Below are 16,817 nucleotides of genomic sequence, written 5' to 3' on the forward strand. Positions count from 1 at the left end.
TGCCACTCTCACCACTGGTCCTGAAGGGATCATCTGCCCTGGATTCCCTGTGTTTCTAGTTCTTATCTGCACCAGTGTACATCCTCTGGTCTAGCCAGACTTTCAAGGTAGAATTGGGATGATAGTGTGTGGGGGGAAGGGGGTGAAGGAGGAAGCATTTATGAACTAGAGGAAAGTTGTATTTTTCATCTTTCCTACATTGCACCCTGTCTGACTCGTCTCCTCCCCGAGACCCTTCTGTAAGGGGATCTCCAGGGGCCTACAAATGGGCTTTGGGTCTCCACTCTGCACTTGCCCCCTTCATTCACTATGGTAAGATTTTTTGTTCTGATGATGCCTGGTACCTGATCCCTTCAACACCTGGTGATCACACAGGCTGGTGTGCTTCTTCCATGTGGGCTTTGTTGCTTCTAAGCTAGATAGCCGCTTGCTTACCTTCAAATCTTGAAGACCCCAAGACACTCACTTTAACCACATCTCAAACCAAAACTCTTTGCCCTTGAGCCCATTCTGATTCATAGAGACCCTACAGGACAGAGTAGAACTGCCTGCCCCTGGAGTTTCTGAAAGGGTAGCTCTTTAAGGAAGTAGAAAGCTTCCTTTCTTCCACAGAGTGACTGGTGGTTTTGAATTGAGGAACTTGGAGTTCCCAACCTAATGTTTAGCCACTAAGCTCCTTACTGCACCACATGGCTCTCTTTTAAGTCTTTGAACAGCATTTCTGCCTTCATATTAATTTAGTGTTTTGATTGATTAGCTTACTAGTTTCTCTCCAAACTCAAGCCAGCGCAGGTGTGAGCTTTATAAGAATAGCCCTGTGTGTCTTTATCTCTGAAACTTTGCCCCTGGAACTGTGCCGGAAACATAATGTTGAGTGAATCCTTGTCAAATTCTTTGAGGCTTAAATTGTGTACAGGTTGGTTTTTTTTCTAATTGAAGATATATTTGTATAGCTATAAAATGACATACTTGTAGGAAACTGAGAGACTGGACAGCTTAAATGAATCTAAGGTTATATGACACGTAAATACAATTGGGTATCCTAGGTAGGATTCTGAAACCAAATCTAAAAGAACTATTTCAAAAAATAAACTTTAAAACTAAACAGATTTTTCTGACTTACTAAAGTATGCTTTCATTGAGTAGTGTTTATATTTCAGAATTATATGTATTTGATCAAACTGACAATAATAACTTTATGAAGCACAGATGTGAATGTTTTTAAGGGTTAGAAAGAAAAGGGGAATGAAACAATATGGACAGAGGTGTTACGAATGGTGATACAATGTGAAGTATGTAACCAATGCCATTGAAATGTATATGTAGAAACTGCTGAAAGTTCATCTTTGTAAAAGCCCCCAATATAATGACTTATTTTTTAAAGTGTCTTTGCTGTGCATATTCCCACCAAAAAATCAGACTATTTGTAAAGAGGAAGTCAAATGCTTGCAAACAGCTATAAAATTACAGATGAAGGTAAAATAGAAGCTGAACATTCATTTTGTTGTAGTTACACCCACTCTACTTAAAATAATCACTTTTGACACTCTGTTGTGGATCTCCGCAGACTTTATATATACAAACAAATGTGATTACTCTGATAATGATAAGAGCCCCATATCTGTCGACGTGTTACTTACTTGCTTTTACTCATCATAAAACATACTCATGTGACTAAGTCCATGCTCATTAACCTACCTCAGTATTCTATAGCGAAAAAACATGGATTATTTGGTATACTACAGCTTATTCAAAGAGATTCCTACTGAAAAATGGTTAACCTGTGTATTTTTTACTTTTGCTTTATTTAAACTATCTATGTGATACACTCTACACATGTGTATTCCTTTCAATAGCTAAATGTCCTTTAATTGTGTGGGTCTCCTATAGCATACTTTCAAAGTTTTATTTTGGATAGGAATGAATGACTCTGTAGTACAAGTATGATTGTGTTATAAGATTTATAAAGATACAAAAGTATGGACGTGAGTACTAATAATCTCTGTTAAACTATTTAAGAGGCAGCAAATGTTTGGAGAATGATGAGAGTAACGAATGTACAAATGTGCTTTATACATTTGATGTATGAATGGATTGTGATAAGAGTTGTATGAAAGATATCATGTGTAGAACCCAATACATGGTTAAAAAAACACAGATATTACTATTTAAGAGGCTGAATAAAATGACTGCTGAAAGGAGCGAGAGCTAATGGGGGGGGGGGGGGTGGCTGAGACTCAGGCTATACAACACACCTCCAGGCTGCCCTCAAAACAATGCTTGCGGCCTGCCCTGAAGTTAGAAGTATCATGACCCAGGGGGAAGCGAGACATAATTTTCATTTACCTTTTGAATTATATATTCAAACAACCTATTAAACAAAAACCATTGCCACGAGGTCAATTCCTACTCACAGGGGCTGAGATGGTACATACTCACGGAGCACATAGTCTCACCTTTCTCCTGAGGAGTGAGTGGTGTTTGAACCGCTAACCTTGTGGTTAGCCATTCAACACGTACTGAACACCATCACAAGGGTTCATGTAGCATATTAGCTATTCAAATAATTACTAATTTTAAAATATGACTAAGATCTGAGATTGTTTTCAAATAGTCTTTTTGGTTTTTAACAACATACGATGATCGAACTCAGACTGCCTGAGCTAAAGCACATTTTAATTGGCACTTCAAGACTCAATATTAGCTTTACTTATTGCCAATATTCAAAAGTGGTTGAATAAAAGCATCCATAAATTATATATATATATGTATATATATATATATATATATGATATATGTTTGGTTACATGTGAGAATGCTAGTTGTCCATTATCTCTCTTGCCTTAGACAGAATTGTTGGACACTATGACCAGATGCAAAGCTCTACCTATTAATGTAATGATTGGTTATGCAAAAATGGTAGATAAAGAGATGAGACCAGAGGAATTAGGTGAGACTTGGGGAACATTCTTCAAGGAATAAATCATAGTCTCCTGTTCTAATCTTTCTGTTTGGTGCTTACCCTGCAAAGCGTCTGGAACCCAGGTAGGTATCTTGTTGCCTAGAGGGTGAAGCCAAGAGCTAAGGGAAATGGAGCAGAATGCTAGCTGAGGGCTTTGCCCGAGGACTTCCTGACCTGTTCATGCTGATCCTGAACTGTCTTGTCTGCATTTTTTAAGTATAAGAATACAGCTTTGTTTGTTTAAGCCAGTATAGTCATGTTTCTGCTACTATAATCTATATAAGATTCATAACTGTTATGTTAGATAAGAAAAAATATTAAAGTTATTGCACTGTTGGGAACAGTTGTATGAAATGATTTCCTTGGTTCCAAATCATCAGACAAGTCCTTTCCTGTAAATTGCTCTTTAAAACTTGCATTTCTTTCTGACCTGTATCAGAAGAGATAACAGCAGTTTCAGAAAGTATGCTCTTAAACCTGCAATGTTGTTTTTAATACTTTTTCCTCCTGATTAACTATGTGACCACGAAGCTATTAAAGAAAGAGAAAACTAAATTGATGTGCAGTCTCTTGCATTGAGAAAGAAATAATATCTATTTATATTCCTCTATGTATTTAAAACTGCTCTGAAGGTAAGCCCATGTTCACGGAGCAAGGATGCAGTAGAATAGACTTTTTTTTAAGAATAGACTTTAATAAACAGTTTTACTACTAATGAATGACCACGTTTTGATCAGGAAATGAAATGGGAAAAGCATCTACAATTGGTTGAAATGAAGAGAAATGTAGTACTGCTCAGGATCAAAACATTTTATTCAAAACAGAAGGACCTTTTTGTTATTTTTTTTAACCCTCATTTGAATTACTTCCCGAAACATTCACAAAACATGTATACACAAACAGCAGCTGGAACGTTGCTGATTTATAGGAAATGTGCAAAATGGAACAGGCAGAAACGACTTTGTGAAGCAGCCATATCTGCTTCCACTGAAACAGGCATCAGGGGGACTTTGAGAGATTCCCAGGATGATGTACTTTCCACGTCAAACCCAGTCTTCCTCCACATCTGTCACTGTCCTTTGGAGGTCTTTGAATCATTAGATTTATGAACGGACCTGTTCAAGTTCATGTCTGTGAGGTGTACTCTCTTTATGCGTGGCTTCACTGTCTTTTGAGTTAGGGATTACTTTGTGACAACATTCGACGACGACAGCTTCAACTTACAACCTATTCTTCTAAAGCAAAGTGCTCTGGTTTGGTAGATTGGAGTCACTTTCTTTGATCTCGCTGCCTTTTAGCACTAGGTTCAGGGCCCCCAGAAACATGCAGGGTGCAGATTTATAATTTCTGTCTTACTGACACAAATCAAGAGCAGATTTATCAAGCTGTGAAAGATATTAAGTTCACAGAGTTTTAACAAAGGGTTACCAAGCCACAAGACCCTGCTGGGATTCAAACTACTTTCAGATGTCCTTTTAATTATATTAAATGAAAGTTTGGGCTGGCTTTGATGCTTATGGGCAAACATTGAAATCTCTTGAAAGGGCTGCTAAAAGTACTCCCTGTTGCTGTACTTAATATACTACGTTGTATGCACACTGCTCGCCACTTTAACAAGGACGTCCAGCCTGACAGGCCACACAGAACAGTATCACAAGTGAAGCAAAACACAAATCATTAGAGGACTCCCAAAGTTGTTTAACACGCACCACAGAGCTCTTTGTCACACAGCCAATTAAGTGACCAAACAAGGGCCTAGAAAACACTCATTAATTTCTTCCTGCAGTATAAATGAAGGTTAGAATCCTCCCTTTCTTACAACCAAAGCACACAGCGAAGGTAGCTTCGTTCCATTTGCACTTTGTCAGAGGTGCAAGTGGTGACTTTCGTTCACAGAAAGTCTGCACTTGATAACATGCACAAATTGAAGAGGTACGAGATACCTATACAAGGGAGAGCGCGAGAGCGAGAGAATTATTTCTGGGGTTTTTTCTTAACCTACCCCAAAGCAGACATTCGTTTTCATCCCTGAGAAGCTGCGTCAGCATTTCTGAGTGCAGTCAGTAACACTTGCCCTAAGTTCTTCCTCTGAGACACAAGACCTTTCGCTGACCCCAGGATGCCTCGTTCTCTCTCCAAGGCCTCCTCCTTCCCTTTGGCCGTTTCTTACTGTCTATTGCTATTTATTCTTCCTTTCCATGAGCCCTTAGCATTGTAATGTCTTGCGAGTTAATCTGAGAGTCTTTCCTTTTCTCTCTTTGCTGTTATTTCCTTGACAAAGTCACCCAGTACACTGGATTCAAATACACTGGAAATTATTCACTTCTAACCTCACCTCTCAACTGAACTCTGATCCTATCTAGTTAACTCTAGCTATCTTGTATGTTCACTACTTGTATGTTCACTACTCCTCTGGCACATTGACATGCTGTATATCATTTGTATATTCTTGTATTTAACCTTGTACATTCACTTCTCTGGCAGTTGATCATGCTCTCGTGACTTACTTGCTTTGTATGTTCTGTGATTGTGAAAACGACGCCATTGGTATTTCAAATATCAGCAAGGTCATTACAACAAATAGCACGGAAATAGACATATCTGACCTCCTCTGGCTTCCTTATGATAACAGGGCAAGCGCCAGGCATGCGTCCACGCTCCAGCCTTCATTACTAAGTCTGATACCAACTGCTCCTCCCATGCCACTCGCCCTGTCTGCTGGGTTCCATAAGTCATTGCAATGGCCACACAGAATTCACGGACAACACTCACAACTACATGTGTTTATTGGGAGGATCAATAGGTGGCCAAAGTCCGGGATCAGCAAAGAGTAAGATACTGTTTGGTCTCCAAAATCAGCAACCAAGTCTCTGTGCAGCCCTCAGTCTCTCAGCCACATGATCCCTTGGCCTTTGCTTCCAGGGGCAAGCAAGGCAGCCCCCTCATCATTCCCACTCTTCCATAATCTCTCACAAGAAGAGAAGGGACCCTAGCGTCTTGGTGCTGTTCTCTGAACCTCCAGGCCATAGTCCCTGATGCGTTAGCAGCATCCAGCAGTGCAGACAGACATCTGTGTGATCGTCCACGACAGTCCTTTGAGTTTCTCTCTCTGCCGCGCCTTCAGAGAGTGGCTCGGCATTATAGCCCAGAGAGACGATAAGGAAAACTGACCTCGCCTCCCTAATAGTGTCACACGTGCCTAGGCTGCATAGTGGCACCCAATCATTTGGTGAGACTTACAAAAGAGCTGTATTAAGAAACTTCACTCTACCATAGTCCCTCACTGGGGACAGTTTTTAATAGAGCTTCCGTACTAAAGTGGGCTAGGAAAAAGGGCCTGGTTGAAGCAAAACCCTCACAGTGATACAAATAAATGGGGAAAGAGTGAATTTGTCAAGAATTTCATTTTACTTGGTTCGACACTCACTGCTCGGGGAACAATCTATAAAGAAATCAAACAATGTATTGCATTGGGAAAATCTGTTCCCAAAGCCTTTAAAGTGTTGAAAATCAAAGTTTCACTTTGAAAACTAAGTTGCGCCCAGCACCAGGGAATGTATGGATGTGCTTTATACAATTGATGTATGTATATGTACGGACTGTGATAAGAGTTGTATGAGCCCGTAATAAAATGTAAAAAAAAAAAGAAAATGATTAGGGCAAAGAATGTACAGATGTGCTTTATACAATTGATGTATGTATATGTATGGACTGTGATAAGAGTTGTATGAGCCCCAATAAAATGTTAAAAAAAATAATAAAAATTAAAATAAAATCTAAGTTGCACCCGGCACATGGTATTATTTTCAATCACTTCATATGCATGCAAAAGCTGGACAATGAATAAGGAAGATAAAAGAGTAACTGGTCTTTGACTTGTGGTGTTGGTGAATGAAATCGACTGTACTGTGAACTGATGGCCAGGAAAAGAATCCAGCCTGTTTTCTTGGAAGCAGTGCATTCCGACCACGCGTTACAGATAAGGAGGGTCAGATAGAACCTGCATGTACTTCGAAGAAGAACCAATCTTGGCAGAAACAGCATGCTTGGCAGAGTGTAAAGGTGGTCAGGTTTTAACACTGGTAAAGCGGGACACCAGTGAGACACCATTGATAAACTCATATCCTGGCGAAATAGCCACATGGCAGTTGGAAACTGTATATCCTAGCTTGACTTCATTCTTTTCAAAAATTGGGACATTTTAAAAACACTGTGGGATGCGGGAAAAATTGTTAAAAATCGACTGTCCCACCCAAAACGGGACACATCTGGTCACCGTGCTGGCAGTAGAGAAAGGGCTGAAAGATGGCAAGGGTGGGCTGATGATGTCGGGTGGACGATGCACATAAATAACTCCACTTGGGCGTCAACTCCAGAGGACCGAGCAACAGCCTTTTCCAAAGGGCATTCTTGGCTTGTCCATCCGGAATTGGTAACAAAGCCCTTCTTTGTGGTCCATCCTCCCAGTTGCAAAAACTTTCTTTCCATTTTTCATGAACCTCAATTCCAATCCTTAGCAAATCCTGTTAGATCCTCTTTAAAAATATGAAGTATTGAATTTCAACCCTCATCCTGGCATTCTACACTCAAAGTCCAAGGGAACCATCGTGGTCCAATCGCTCTAAAAGTTTCAGCCCTTCCACTTCCAGCTGCGACCGATCCTTCACTGTATAACTAGAATGATACGTGTAAAACATCACGCCATGTCATTTTCCTGCTCAGACACGTGCAACAGTTTAGCATGTCATAGAGAACGTAAGTCAGAAAAGGACGTATCATCTCGGGGTGCTTGCAATCTGGCAGCTTCAAGCCCCAGTGCCCTCCTTTCTTTTACTCCCTCCAGCTGCACTGACCTCCTTGAACCCCACAGGCATCTTTTCACCTTGGCCAGATGCTCTGTCTCGGATATCTTCAGCATTTAAGTGCTCGTCAACTTTAAACTTCAGTTAAAGTATCATCTTCTCCGTGATACAGTTTTTGCCACACTACTTAATACTGCAACCCCTCATCCCATTCGCATGCCTAGTGCCTTCTTGATTTATCTTTCTCCATAGCATTGATCATCCTCTGTCACCATATATCTTAAAAAAATAGAAGAAGGGATTTGACTTACATCTGCACCAACTTAGAATCGAATCCCATTGTATAGGAATCCCTGTACAGTTATTCACAATTAAAAAAAAGTCACTGCCATTGAGAAGATTATGACTCAAAATGAACCCCCTCTGACAGAGTAGAGCTGCTCCGTGTGAACTCCCGAAATTATTAATTTTCATGGTGCCAGAGAGTCTCACTTTTCTGATGCAGAATAGCTGTTGGCTTTGAATTGCAAACCTCGTAGTTAGCAGCCACACTCGCACTGTTGAGTACATGCCTGGTCACACTTACAAACCAGAAGGGCAATGCTTTCGACTGGGTCGTAGTCCACCTGCATATTCTCAGGCAAACACAGGCCCTCTTTACAACTTGTCTCTTCACTGGTTCACGGACTGCACTCCCAAACCTTCCCTGTTCCACACCACGGCAAGAGCTAAGAGTATCTGCATTCACACACTCACCTGGATGTCTCTAATAAAAAGGAGAATTACAAATGTTGGCAAAGATTTGGAGAAAATGGAATCCTATTCATTGCTGGTGGGAATAAACAACAGTCTAGCCACTTGAGAAAAAACGTTTGGCATTCCCTCCAAATGTTAAACAGAGTTTCTGTATGACCAACCGTTTCATTCTTGGGTTTATATTCAAGAGAAGTGGAAACATATGTTCACATAAATACTAATTGACAGATGATCACAGCCAAAAGTAGAAACAGCGCAAATGTTCATCAACTGTTAAAGAGTTAAATAAATAAAAATCAAGCCAAAGGCTCGCACACTTAAGGGAACAGACTTTGGATGTGCAAGGACAGGGAGATGTGCCAATAGGCTAGAAGACTTATTGGTATAAACTTGGATATAAAAGAGGAAGAAGGTGGAGAAGACAGGGAAGAACAATGAGTGGAGGAGGTGGCACCGAATACAGGGGCGGGGGGAGTGATGTGTGGTTTGACCTGTTGAATGCAGAACTGATATTCTGGAAGGTAAACCCACTCCACCATCATGTAACTCAGAAGAAAAAATCATTACCAATGCTCATGAGGATACATGAAGTGTGATATACTATACTACAAAATATTATTCAGCCATAAAAAAGAAATGAAGTACTGGTTCATTCTACAGCAAAATACCCCTTGAAAACATCGTGCTAAGTGAAAGAAGCTAGTCACAATAAGCATTACTTTGCATGGTTGTTGTTTACATGGCATGTAAAACATTGGTTCTGATTCAAGGTTACCTTAAATATTACTGGGATCCCTGGTGGTATGGTGGGTTTAGCACTGGGATCCCAAGCACCACGTTAGCGGTGGGAACTCACCAGCTGCTCTGCAGGAGAAAGCTGTGGCTTCCTGCTCAGCAAGACTGACATCTTTGGAAAGCCAGCGGGGTAGCTCTACCCTGTTCACGGGTCACTTTGAGTCAGAATTGATTGGAAAACAGTGAATTTGTTTTTTTTTGTTTTTTTCTGGTTCATTGTTACTATTTGGTTTGGGAATTTTACAAGTAATGTAGTCATTTCTGACCTGGGTGGTGTAAATAATGTGACTGGCCAAAAGGATGGGTGTTAGAGTCTGGCTACAGGTTCCCTGAGGGCGGGGGACGGTGGGGGTGGGGAGTATATGTGTATGTGTGTGTGTGTGTGTGTGTATTGTAGCGAACTATTTATGAAAACAAGAGTCATGGGAAATCCAGGGGAGCACAATTCTATGCGCACACACAGAATGTGGTCAAAATTGATACCACAAGGAAATGAGGAAAAAACCTCAATTATAAAAGATATCAGGCTTACTGGTCAGATAGAGACCGGCAGGGCACTGACTGAGATTATGGTCCGTAGACCTTACTGGTCTGGAAATGAACTTACCCCTGTGGTCGAAGAATCAACCATTAAAGATGGAAAAGGCAGCATTTGCCCAACAACAAAGTTTAGACAGTCAGGAGGAAGGTAAAAACTGAAACAGGGAACAAAGGAGGAAGCAGAATGGGTGATGGCATATCGAGGGGACTATGATTGGTTGAGTGGAAACAAAACCTGTATAAATTGTTTAATGTAATACAGATAACTTGCTCTAAAAGTCATTACCCAAAATTCATAATAAAATTTAAAAATTAATAACTGACTCCACAGTAGCTGATTTGTTTGTTTAATATTTTAATACTTATATCATATGGTTGTTTGAATATTAAATAAGATTATATGCAAAATGATCTACATAGTAGTAGCTATATATTTATTGCTTAAGGAATGCACTTATTGAGTATTATAATCAATGCTATTCTTAATCATGGTGCTCAAGAAGCATCAGACACATTTCAGGGGACCAGCCTTTGGGGAGATCATTGCTGGTGTGTGAACCTTGCCTTGTCCTTTCATCTCCCTAGACCTCTGCTGGCTCTTCTTAGTGCAAAGGACTTTCACGGTCTCAACACAGGGATCACTCAACTCAGAGTCGTCAAGTCCACTTGGACTCATGGGGACCCTCGGGGACAGAAGAGAACGGCGACTGTGGGTTTCTGGGACTATACATGTTTAGGGGAGTAGAAGCCTCGCCTGTCTCCAGCAGAGCGGCTGGTGGTTTTGAATAAATGACCTTGCAGTGAGCAGCTAACATGTAACCAGTGGTGCTCACTAACACTAGAGATTTGGTGTTACAAGCATGTTTAGCACAAACTAACGTCTTCTCATGGATAACACTGAAAACTCTCTTCACAGTTATGGTAATTCTTTTTAAATACAAACCAAAAACCAAAAACAAAGCCACCATCATTGAGTTGATTCATATTTAGAGCAACTGTATGAGACAAAGTAGTACAGGTTGAAAAGACATCTACGACCGTAAATCTTCATGAGAACAGATAGTCTCATCTTTCGCCCACAGAGAGGCTGGTGGATTTGAACTGCTGACCTTTCCGTTAGCAACACATCTACCCATGTGGTCATGTATGAATTCCTACTGCTCAATCATCAACAATACTTTCAATATAATAATTTTAAATTACAAATAAATAAGGAAAAGCAACATATATTGGACCTTGGACCAACACTTTTTTTCCTTTTTTTGTAAACTCTTGAGAAGCAAACACAAAAGATAATAGCTGAATCTAGTTGAATCATATATAAATTTAAAGTCATATCAACTACATTTTATGTAATTGCTTATCCTCCAATCACTTTTCATAATTGAGAGTGGACAGTTCCAATTTCACTGTGCGCTTCTTGGTAAGATAAAGAGAAGTCAAGAAACCAGACATAAAAGTTGTATCTAGATATTTTATAAAATAGACCCAAATGTCTAAATAATTTAATGCTAAATGAATGAATTTAAAATGGTTGTTGGTGGCACATATGGTTGTACATGGGCTTAACTTCTCACTGAAGGTTGGTAGTTCAAATCCACCTATAAGAGAGGTCTGATGATCTGCTTTTAACTAGAGAAAGCCTAGAAAACTATGCCATGCAATTCAACAAGGCACTCGGGTTTGTCATGAATCAGAGTTAACTAGGTAAAACTAAAAACAAATGGAATTTACCTGATAAAAATCAAGCTCAGGGGACTAAGTTGTGGGGAGAGGTCAAACCCTTACAGACATCGTCCCCAGGGTAGTTAGTCACCAGACTACAGGATAGGCCTCTAGGGCAGTTAGTCAACCAGACTATATGGCAGGCCTCACTCCCTGCTACTGGGGACAATAGACTATTCCTCCTTGAGGCCTGAGACCAAGCGTTCACACCCTACCAATAATGGTTCCTATGGAGATCTAGGGAATAGGTCAAAGTTAGGCTACCATCCTAAACCTAGGATCCCTCCCCTTCCTATTGCGTGTATTTCCCTATACCACCCCCCTCTCATTACTGTATTACCTATAAGACAGCCCCTTCCTGTGAGGTATGTCCTCACCTGTAATTAGGGGGCTTGCATGTCCCCAGAGAATATAAAAGGGGCTGGGGCTACTATTAAACTTTCTCTCTCTCTCTCCCTCCACGTGGACCATCGAGTGGGGCAAGAGGTGAGCATGCTACCATGAATTGTGACTGACTCCCATTTATTTCAATACTTCTATCTCTCATGCTTTCTATAACTTTACCATGATCTTTACTTATTATCGCTGTACAATTGCACCTACGGACCCGTAATGATGTGTTAGGGGCTGGCTTCCCTGACACTATGTTATTTTGCTCATCTAAAACCATGTATTTTGAGCAACTTATGATTTTTATAGAGTTATATTATTTCTCATTTATGTACACAGCCTTTCAGGGTGATTTTATACTTCCTAACTCGAAATGCACAAGGCACATAGAAACAATAGAGAACATAAAGCAAGTCTTTAAAATCCACCATACTAAAGTTTAATGCATTATACACTCTGGAATTCATAGAATAATAATTGACATTCAAGCTAAGAGGAGTGGCTTGTATGTATTGTTGAAAAGAACATTTCTACTACACTGATATTCTGTTTGTGTTTGGCCTTATCAGATGTTTAGTCAATAGCTGAAACATTTATTCATAGCCAGTCATTTATAACACCAGGAAATCAGCTATTGAATAAACTGTGCTATTAATTTCCCATCAACAATTCATGTTTGAATGACCATGCACTTCATAGATTTAAATACCAAAAACCTAATTATCGCAAAGGACCCATTAAAGGGATATCACAGGCTGCAATCAAAAACAATCATAATATTGCTCAAAAATGATCTTCAATTTTCAGTACCAAAAAATAGTTCGATTTCTCTATTTATTGCACGCACCGAGAGTAGAGGTACCACATGTAAAGCACCCAAATCAATTTTTTTTCTTTAAAGCTCAGGGAGAAAACTTGAATAGTTTCTTAGATTCAATAATTCATTATTTTGAAAGGCCTATCTCTCTAATATCTGTTCAAATTATTATTGGCATTTTCACTTAAAATAATGAAACCACAATTCATTAGTATTCTTATGCTGATGGCTTCAAATATAAAAATATACCAGAAAACAAAAAGACCGTTTATAATTCACTGTGACTATTTCATTCTAATTTGTATCTTGTTTATTCTAAAACTAGTAAAAATTAATAATGAGCAGATTTGGCATTCCAGAATTTAAATAAGACACAGGGCCATTGGTGGTGTGATCTTTTTCTTCTCAGGAGATTTGGACTGCATGACTCCAGTCAAGGTGAACAGCATGCATTCTTAGAGTGAGAATTCAATGAAAGGAAGGTGGCCCTACTCACCAGTTGGGTTTTTTTTGTTTGTTTGTTTAACTCACACTAATATTAAGGAGTGCTGGAGGTCCTATGGGTAAGGCATTGGGCTGCTCATTGCCAGGTTGGCTGTTCATATCCATCAGCTACTCTATGGGAAAAAGGTGAGGCTGTATGTTCCCATAAAGACATACACTCTGGGAAACCCTATAAGGTCGCTATGTGTCAGAAGCTATGCATAGGGTGTTCGTCCATAGCTATGGATCCTAACAAGCCCTGGTTAATCTTGGGAAGAATGGGAATTCCAGAACACTTTATTATGCTCACGGGGAACTTGCACATGGTTCAAGAGGCAGTTGTGAGAACAGAAGGGGATACTGCCTGGTTTAAATCCAGGAAAAGTGTGTGACAGGGTTTGTCCTGTCACCATACTCGGTCAATCTGATGCTGAGCAAATCAACAGAGAAGCTGGCTTATATGAAGAAGAAAGAGGCATCAGGATTGAAGGGACGCTTATAAATAACCTGCACTATGCAGATGATACAACCCTGCTTGCTGAAATAGAGAAGAACTTGAAACACTTGCTGATGAAGCTCAAGGATTACACCAATCAGTACGGATTACAACTCAATGTAAAAAGGACCCCAGAAAATTTTCTCAAGTGGACCAAATAGGTAAGAACGGTCATCCAGTTCCTCTTGCTATAGTTTTAAACTCACGGTCACTTTCTGATTGGAAATCCAATGATCAATTCTAGACAACTCAGATGGCGAGTTAATATATTTAGCTCACCAGGAAAATATAATTGAATAAATTAATACTTGTATTTACATTTGTCTAAGTCTCGGGTTTGATTCTGAGCACAACTATCCTCCATCTGTCAGTGGTGGATCATTTATTATGATGATGTTAAATAAAGCCCCAGGTACCTACGTGGCACAAATGTTTCGTGATCAACTATCAAGGTACGCTGGTGGCATAGTAGGTTACAAGTTGAGCTTTCAATGGAAAGGTTAGAAGTTCAAGACCACCAGACGCTCTGTAGAAGGAAGATGAAGCAGTCTGCTCATGAAAGATTTATAGCCTTAGAACCCGTATGCTATCCTCTCAGGTTGCTGTCACATGGCATTCATCTACTCAATGACAATTAGCTTGCTTTTTTGTATTAGTCTAAATGTTGGTGGTTCGAACCTCGTCGATTGCATCATGAAAGAAAGGTCTGATGATCTGCTTCGATTCATATTACAGCCCCAAGCCCAAAAACCTATGGAGGCTTTCTACTCTGTCACACATGTAGGTGCCATGAATTAGAATGAATTTTGAGTTATGAGATTTGGTTTGCAAGAGAGCTTTCAAATGAAGATACATGGGGAAGAAAAGCACGGTGATCTGCATTTCAAAAGCTAGCAAATGAAAACCCTCGAGATCGCAATGGCTGGCACCACCACCAATCACAGACCTGGCAAATGACTAGACCTTGCTTAGCTTCTCCGGACCTAGGATACCTGTAAGTCAGGGGCTAACAGGAGAGCGGCTCACCACAACCTCTTGTGATTTTGATTAATGAAAAAGCCAAGGTCTCTGGGTTATGTTCAAATATGAAGACACTGATATAGGTTATTCTAATCTGAGAACTCAGAATTGTGGTTGTAATAGGCATTTCTCTTTATAGTTGCAGTTGACCTTCCCCTTTTGGAAATACTATGAATTGCTTCTTGGTTTCTGGATAACATCAACCTGAATATACTATGCTATGTAACATGGAGAATAAAATTTTCAGTAATACAGTTTCACACATATTTGTTATGTAATATTTCTTTCTTCTTTCTTTCTCCCCTCTTTCTTCCCTCCCTAGTCCATTCTCTTCTTGCATAGAGCTCTCCATCCTAGAGATTTTCTCCTTCACATAGAACTCATAAACACTGGAGTTTATGTTTGTTGGAAAACTAATTCGAACATGATAGATGGATGTGATAACATTGACATTGATACAGAGTCAGACAATCACAAGTGCATCTCAAGCAAATGAACAGTTTCATTTTGGTACAGAAGTATGCCATCACGAGCAGCCTGGCCTATTTGTTGTTGTACACGTGTATGAACTTGATGGAGTTTCATTTCTGAATGAGTTGCTACTCAAATTCGACTAACCTTATGTATGGGTGAAAGGCTTTCATATTCACTGCTATGAACAATTTGAGGTTTTACATATCATACTCAATTCATCTTTTAATGATGATTGGAATCGTCACACCTCAAGTTGCAATTCACAGTACGTGGTCCTGTTGTTCGACAGAACATTGGCACAGCCAGATTTCTTCTGAGCGTATACCCTTTCTTAGGTCTTTCCAGTCCCACCTTGCCTGGAGCTCCCTTACTTAAATAGGGCTTATTCTCATTGTCTATCAGATACGTATACATGATATCACCAACAGACAATTCAACAATTTAACACATTTATAAAAACGCAGAAAGTACCTGGACATAGGCTCTGCAAGAGCGCTCTCTTTTCTGAAGCTGAATCCATTAAGACAGCAGATTAAACACAGAATAGAAAAAACAAGTTAGTGACAGAAGAAAACAAGAAAAATAAAAGAACACATTTACACAAAACACCTTATTCTTTTGTGTTCTATGTTCTATAAGAGAATGAAAGCTGAGCAGCAGCAACACGTGAGCAAGGGCTTCGAAACGATGGCCAGAGGCCCTTTCAGATGACCCAAGTGAAAAGCAGACAGTGCAGATCTGTTAATGATGAAAACATTAACTAAATTCAGTAGGAATTAGTAAACAATAAATAAATGCCATTCACTTTAAATGATTCATTTCGCATCCAGTTAGTTGTTATCAATTCACGGGCCACAAATGGTGATGTATGAAGTTAAATAGTTTATGTCAACTAAGCTGAGCCTTTTTTCAAAGGTAGAAAATTGTGGTTTAGATTTTATGGAAACATAATGCGCACCACAAGTCATATGTTCATGAATGTTAATAAAAATATATCAGGAAAATGGTAATTGTCATTTATTGTAACAATTGACTCTCAAGGACATATGGAATGAGATAAATAACTTTCCCTAAAAAGAATGTGATTAACATTTTGACTTATCACTGCTTTATTTCCTGAAAAAAATCGTTTATGTCCACCAAAAAAAAACACAAAAACAACAAAAGAGAAAACCTCCGCTAATGTGCATTTTTAAATGTCTGCAGAATTAAAAAAAAAAAAGATGTACTTTAAATGCAGAGTGACATTTTACTGGGCAAAAGGTGACATAAACTCATATTCGGTACCAAATGTTTTTCCCACATGATAAAATGAACAATTAATAGCAGTATATTTGCCATGTTTAAATAAATGACACCAAAATTTTCTAAATTAGATTGTGGTTTCCCTCATTTTTCCTATCCCCCCTCCACTCCCACCTTCAGGAGCCTTGATTACCGAAGGAGAAAATTACTCAGCTTTAAGGAGCTGTTACTCTGATGCCTTTTGTGTGGCTAATACTCTTCCAACTTTAATTCAGGCATTCTTCAGTGAGCATGGAGCAGCGACTCTTGTAC

General features: G+C 39.5%; 1 protein-coding gene across 8 annotated transcripts in view; it reads right to left on the reverse strand.

The window, feature by feature from the left end:
- Positions 1-16,817, reverse strand: part of ADGRL3 (adhesion G protein-coupled receptor L3) — a 1,168,212-nt gene that overhangs the window by 358,530 nt on the left and 792,865 nt on the right. For 6 of the 8 annotated variants that reach the window (XM_075544262.1, XM_075544264.1, XM_075544263.1 and 3 more), the window contains one exon: positions 15,732-15,770. The exons of the other annotated variants lie outside the window; for them this stretch is intronic. In XM_075544262.1, coding sequence (XP_075400377.1) covers positions 15,732-15,770 — 39 coding nt within the window. The remainder of the gene's footprint in view (positions 1-15,731; positions 15,771-16,817) is intronic. 8 annotated transcript variants of the gene reach the window in all.

This window comes from Tenrec ecaudatus, chromosome 3 (assembly GCF_050624435.1).
Source record: "Tenrec ecaudatus isolate mTenEca1 chromosome 3, mTenEca1.hap1, whole genome shotgun sequence".
NCBI lineage: Eukaryota > Metazoa > Chordata > Mammalia > Afrosoricida > Tenrecidae > Tenrec > Tenrec ecaudatus.